This window comes from Octopus sinensis, linkage group LG7 (genome assembly GCF_006345805.1).
Source record: "Octopus sinensis linkage group LG7, ASM634580v1, whole genome shotgun sequence".
In the NCBI taxonomy this organism is placed as follows: domain Eukaryota; kingdom Metazoa; phylum Mollusca; class Cephalopoda; order Octopoda; family Octopodidae; genus Octopus; species Octopus sinensis.
The window spans coordinates 21,588,774-21,596,073 of NC_043003.1; the positions used below are offsets into that span (position 1 = coordinate 21,588,774).

General features: G+C 32.8%; 1 protein-coding gene across 7 annotated transcripts in view; it reads left to right on the forward strand.

The window, feature by feature from the left end:
- Positions 1-7,300, forward strand: part of LOC115213880 (probable phosphorylase b kinase regulatory subunit alpha) — a 133,593-nt gene that overhangs the window by 39,035 nt on the left and 87,258 nt on the right. For 6 of the 7 annotated variants that reach the window (XM_036504622.1, XM_036504623.1, XM_029782830.2 and 3 more), the window contains exons 14-15: positions 505-639; positions 1,039-1,148. In XM_036504622.1, the coding sequence (XP_036360515.1) occupies positions 505-639; positions 1,039-1,148 (245 nt within the window). Of the gene's footprint in view, positions 1-504; positions 640-1,038; positions 1,149-4,472; positions 4,618-7,300 lie in introns of all 7 variants that reach the window. The other variant, XM_029782831.2, reaches the window with a different exon arrangement.

Sequence of the window (7,300 nt, forward strand, 5' to 3'; positions counted from 1 at the left end):
AATCTGATATTTTTGGTGTCAGCTGTCATCCTCATCACTAACTAACTATTTAAGCTATATATGATTACATGACAGTTTGGATCCGCCTTCTTATCCAATCCCTGCCAGTATGGAAAACATCCATTTTCCAAGTTGGCAGGGGTTGGATAGTTTGATAGGAACTGACATGCCAAGGGACTATACTAGGATTCAGTCATCAGTGTTGGCATGGTTACTGTGGTTGGATGTCCTTCCTAATGCAAACTAATTTACAGAGTGTACTGGGTGCTTTTTACATGGCACTACCAATTTCACTCACAATATACTGGTTGTCCTATGTTTATAATAAAAGACACTTGCCAAGGTGACACACATTAAGATAGAACCCAAAACCACATGGTTACAAACCAAACTCCAAATCCACACAGTCATGTCTGTACGTATTTGATGTGTAAATTAAACATTCTTTATATATATCAAACTTTGTACTCAGTCTATTTTTTAATTAATTTTCTTCTTTTCCAGTGGTAATTTTAGCTGAAGATGAATTTATCCAAGAACGTCTCTCAGACTATGGTATTGATGTGCAAACAACTAAAGAAGTAGAGCCTATAAAAGTCTACCCAGCTCGTATTTTAAGTTTTATCTACTCTTTCCTGGGTATGTTCTGTTTTTTTTTTTTGTTGTTATTTTTCCCTTTCTCCTTCATGGTTTCACTCCTTAGGTTACAACCATACACAGGCAGTTCCTTTCAAATGCTTAAGTAGATTAACATTTTCAAATCTGGTTTACTAATCTGTATTTATTGAACAGCTAAGTTTATCTTAAGACGTAATTACCCTAATTGACAGCATATAAGACAAATTTTTTTCGAAAAAATGTCTCTAAACAAATCATTCCCTGAAGCAGTGAAGAAAATCGCTACCCACTACCTGGGTAGCGATTTTCTTCAAAAACCTATGTCTTGTAAAAATGTATGAAACACTTTATTTTTCTATGAGACAAAACTATGTATTTATGATGGCTCTTTTAATTTAGTCAACTTTTTTTCATTTACAGGAAAGAACAAACGCCTTGGTTTAACTGGACGACCGTCTAGTGAAATCGGTCTTTTGGCAACTAGCAAACTTTACACACTCAAAGATCAAATTTTAGCATTTGCACCACAGGTATTGTACCATTTCACATGTATCTTTACATTCATTTTTATACACATTTCTTGTTGCTGTTTTTGTTGTTGTTCTTCTTCTTGGTGCTGGTGTTGCTGGCGGCCAAGATTAAATTATTATATTTTCATTACATATAGGTATTATAGATAATGACTGGGGTTATTCAAAATGTGTTACACTCCACTATTCAATCTATAATACTTAAGTATGAAATGGTTGACTATCACCTTTTGTTTATGTTTTTCCTTTTTGTTTTTGCTTTTAACTTGTCATTCTTCAGTTTATCTCGTTATTGTTAGCATAATTGTTGTTATAATATTTTATTAAACATAAATGACTTTCCGTGAAACATAAAAGATACATAATGGCATATATTAAAATTATTATCATTTCAACATATCAAATATCATTGTGTTGTTAAGACATATTAAATAATATTGTGATTGTTATGCTCTCAATATTATCATAACACATCTAGTATCATTGTATTGATTATGGCATATATATATATATATATATCATTGTGTTCATTATAACACCTATGATATAATTCTCTTTATTATGACAACAATATTATCACAGCAATATATATTATACCATTGTATTCATTATAACATATATAATACCACTGTTATCATAACATCTATAATGTTATTGTTACCTTAGCAACATATGTAATGACAATTTTTTATATAATATGTCTAAATATCAATGAGGTATATCATAACATATTCAATAAGCGTAATAATTCTATTTTGTTCCCAATAACATGAAAATATTGTGTTAAACATTTGATTTGTCAAGTTGGTTCTAAAATAGATGTACATGTGTGATTAAATTTAAAATGATGTGCGTATGTCAGAAATTAAATGTTATTTCAGTGGAGTTTTATGTATATTTCTAATTCATTTTATTTTTTTTTGTCAGTTTCAGTTTGCCTGTATGGTTTGTGGGCAGGCTGGGCAGGTGGGAGGGGTATGCCTGTTTGAGTGCATAAAATATAATGAACACTGGGCACTGTCAGGTTATTAGTAACACATGAAAATATTTTGCTGGAACCACCAAAGAATTTGAAATTCTCTAAGATAAAACAGATTCCTTGTGCAGTATCTTGGTTTGTCTTCAACACTTTTTGTGATCCTTTTTTTAATGAAATGCATTTGTAAATAATGAAGAATTTAATGGAAGTGATGAATTGACAGGGTTCTTTGAATGCTTTGCAATATTTGTTCCATCTCTTTACATTCTGAGTTCAAATCCTGCTCAGGTTAGCTTCACCTTTCTTCCTTTAAGTGTTAACAAATGAAATACCAGTTCAGGTTAATGGATTTGCAGAATTGTTTAGAATGTTAGACAACATATCTTATGGCATCAGTTCCATCTCTCAGACTATAGTTTGAGAGACATTCTTGAAATTCAAATTCTGCCAAGTGATTTCAATCCTGCCATTGGCCACAGCTAATCACATGACCATGGGACCAATTTGAATTTGAAAGCTGCAATACATGAAGGGTACTGTGACCCATTTGTTATTATAAGCAAACAATGATGTTGAGTAAATTACATAACTACTTCATTATGAAACTGGTGTTTATTATTTTCAACTTATAATCAAGAAGGAAGGCAGTACCCATGAGCCTTTGCTTTAGCTCCAAGATTGGTTTGAGAGAGAGAAGAAGGTTTCCTCAACCTGGAGACCTGGCTCAAATGCTTGCTTTGTTGACTCAGATAAAGGCACCCATGATTCTCAGTAGGGGTTTTAAACCAAATTACAAACTAAGTCTACCACCCATGTAGCCTATGGCTAATCTGAACTCAAAACACAAAAGTCAGAACAAATACCACAAATTCTGATATTCTTACAGTTCTGTTAATCCACCATGCTGGAATGGTAGAACAATACTTTTATATTGAACCCGAAAAGATGAATGGCAAAGTTGGTGAGATTCGAAATATGAGCACAGAGAACCAAAACAAATGTTGCAAAGCATTCTGTCTCATATTCTAAAAATTGTCAATCCACAGCTGTATTTGAAATATGACTTTAGGATTCTTACATAAAATTATGGTTGGTTTAAATTTAAATGTAAACACTTTAAAATACATAGTGTTCTATTACGACACCAAGAGGCAGTCTCAGACAAGTTTATATCCAAAAAAAAAATAAAGGTTGGTGTGACTCAGACACATGTAGCTTTTTTAATCATTGTTTCTTTTATCACTGATCTGGGATAACACAGGATGTTCAATTCTGAACCAAGTTATTCTTATCACAAATTAATCTGTGATAATATCACTTGGTGATCAGTCAAAGATTCTGCTTGTACTGCAAAAATGTATCCCAGCAATTACCCACAATATTCAACTACCCAGAAGGCACTAACAATTACTTGTGTTTATGTGACTGTGCTGTGAGGCTGCTTGTTTTTTTTATCCAGATTTATGTTCTCATACCCCTTAACAGCAGACCACTGAGCAGAAAGAAAAAAAAAATGAACAAACGGTACAGATGAATATATTCTCTTCTGGAAAAGATGGAGATGAGATGATCAAAAAAATATGGAGGCTTTGCTGTTGTGAACCATGCATTTGGTATCAATGAATCTAACAATTGTTCCATTTACAAAGTGTATGGAAGTGATTAATTTATTACTGTTTTTTTTTTTAAACCAAACCCCCATGATAAACAAAGATAGATGTATTATATTTTTCTTAATCATATTTAACCCTTAAGCATTCAGATTTCTCTGTCAAATTTAGTAGTTATTTATTCACATAAGTAAAAATTAGTCATGCATTACCTTGCAGTTTTGAAATTTCAATGATGTAATTGTTTAATTTTAGGATAATATTGTAGGGTAAGTGTTAGAAGCCGGATCTGGTCAGTTTGAAGATAAAACAGGTAGATTATTTTGGCCCGATATGGCCGGCTTAAATGCTAAAGGGTTAATGGTGATTTTATCCAACTCATTTTGTTTGGATTGACAGAATGGGTTAGGTTGAGTATTGGTCTAAATCTAAGCTTTTAGATTCTATCAAACCTGAACTTGAAAAATTCAAAATTGTGGAATCTTCTGCAACTAAATTCACGAACTTGCTCCAAAAGATAATTAATTCTAAAATCAAGAAAATACTGCTTGGAACTTCACCATCATACTAATGTAGATTTTATTCTTTCAGCTACATTATCACAAGATCTTTTTTACAGATATCAAAAAAAAAAAAAAAAAAATCAATGGATGCCTTTTTGTCTTGTCCTCATCCTGCCCTTCTAATTTTCTTCTTTTCCCGATGCCATTTATTGCTATCTTTTTTTGTTCACAGTTCCTGGATAACCTACAATTCTATCTGCCCCTAGACAACAGCTTTCTCATGGACAATTTTAAGTCCGATGTTGAGACTTTGAGTCACCAATGGAGAATGTTAGGACGGCCGGTTATAGTCTTTCCTGTCAGCAAGATGATGTTAGGTGGGCTGACTTATCTCGTGTTTGGAAATTTTCTTTTCCATTTATGTGAGCTCCTTAAACGCCAACCCACCACTGTTTTAATTGTCTTTTTATTTAATTATTATTTATTTATTTATTTAATTATTTATTTATTTAAAGATCGCTATAATTTGGGGCCTGATTTTACTACATTTCTATAACTGCATGCTTCACATGTCTTTGAAATATTGCACAATGAAAAATGATTTTTCTTGAAATAACAAAAATATTTCTTCTAAAATAGAAAAAGTAAATGATATATTAACGTTTTGATATTACAATTTCAGATGAGTGCTGGTTATAAAATTACCAATTTTTACTGCTTTATTTATATTTTTAAGAATACAGTGATGCTAGCATAGATCAAAAAAGGGTAGAGGTGGGACTTGAAGAGAATATTTATTCTTGTTGGTTAGAAAATGCTTCTCTGTCTCTATAAACAGTAGGCCATTTTTTGTGTGGCATAACACATATGGATTGAAAACAGTAGAGACCTCAGTTGTGAATAAAAACTTCAGTGTGGTTGCTCAACCTGCTAGAGATAGCAACCAGATCTCCTTTAAATCACATCTTATCTAAAACTGCTGTCAATCAGGGTTAACTATGTATCCTCACATGGAAAGTTCTCCTCTAATATACCTGGATGCTAGAGCCTGACCAAAGAAGACCAGCTGGTGCACATGCACCAGGTGTCCCCTCTCTACATCACTGATGTTGTTTATAATAATAATAATAATAATAATACTTTCAAATTTTGGCACAGGGCCTGCAATTTCAGAGAAGGGATTAAGTCAGTTGCATCAACCCCAGAATTCTACTGGTATTTATTTTTCTAACCCCAAAAAAGATGAAAGTTTGGAGAGTATTTTTCCTACAGGTTTTTCTTAAGGTACAGGATTTTCATTTAGTAATTCATTGTTTCCATAGGACATCTTCAAAAAGAAACCCCGATTACTTCCTGTGATGTTCTCTCATGAATTGCAATATATATGTATGAATATATATTGTATATATATGTGTATGTGTAATTTTTTATGAGGTATATGTGTGTGTGTATATGTATTGAAGTATTTAAGTTGCTTGACCATTATCACTGTCAGCAATACTTGGCTTTTGTCAAGGTGGCAAGCAGGCAGTCATTAGCATGCTGGATGAAATGCTTAGCAGTTTTTTGCCCATCTGCCAAGACCAACTTTACCTTTCATCCTTTCGGGGGTTGATGAAATAAATACCAGTTACGCACTGGGGTCAATGAAATTGACTGTTCCCCTCCCCTAAATTTCAGGCCTTGTGCCTGTAGTAGAAAAGATTACTTGGCTTGTGTAATTGATTGTTGTAGTTGTAGCTTTACCTAAGGGGATCTGTGGTCAAAAGAAAGCCAGACTCAACCATATCATTTAAAAATTTTTTTATTTTTCTTCTCTTTTCTTCTTTTCTTATTTTTCTTTCTAATCTATTCTATTCTGAACTTTTTCATGCAGTGTGTTCTTCCATATTTTTTTAAATGGTTGGGTGTAATTTAATGACAATTTAGCTGCTATTTCTAGCACATCAAACGAATACATAGTTTTCTTTGTTGCCTTGCTTTACTCACTGTGTGTTACTGACTCTGTGTGTGATGGAAAGTGAGCCAGCACTTAAAGAATTGTTGATGCTATTGCAGTGCTTTCTTGGCTTACAACATTGTATGCATTGCTGCATTGCTTTATCAAATTGCTTTTGTGCTTTGCTTATTTTCAAACAAGCGAGCTTTTGCATTACATCAATTTCATTTCTGCTCCCCCAGGTGAAATTATGCTACAATTTCTTAAAGAATAATAGAGAGTGTAATTTAAAGAAGTATATTTTACCTCTGTTCAAAATGCTATTATTCCATAAAAGAAAACCATTTCAACAGATTTAAATGTATTCCTTTATATAACGGATGAACCAGAAGTCCTTGATTTCCACGTCAACCGGAAGCTGCTAGAATGTTTGAGAACTTTCTAGAAGATTGAAGGACATTATTCTTGTTAAATCCCTCATTCGTTTTGCTTTCCTGCTTGACCACCAGGGTTCACTATATGCATCATCTCTGAAGAATACTACCTTTTTTTTCTATTAAAAAAAAAAGCAACTCGTGCATCAACTAATTCTACGCAACATAAAATAGCTTACACACTGCATCATGTCAGAGTGGCCAGCTTCAGCTCAACAAATTATTATTGTTAAGGTCATCATCATCATCATCATCATTTAGCGTCCATTTTCCATGCTAAATGATGATGATGACCTTAACAATAATAATTTGTTGAGCTGAAGCTGGCCACTCTGACATGATGCAGTTTGTAAGCTATCTCTTAAATGCTAGAAATTTCATATCTGTTCTCACTCTGTCAAAAGCTGGTGCAAACATCACTAATCACATTAACTCTCTCTCTCTCTCTCACACACACACTCTCTCTCTCTCTTTGTTAGCATTATTTATTAACCTTTGTTTCAATTATTTTAAAAAATAATGAAGAATTTATTAAAATAACTTTGTTGTTATTAACCTGGTGTTAAGAATATAAACTAACGTAAAATTTTGTCATAAGGTTTCAAATTTAGATCACTGGCAGAATTGTTAGCATGCCAGACAAAATGCTTTGTGGCATTTCATTCAGCTTTATGTTCTGAATTCAAA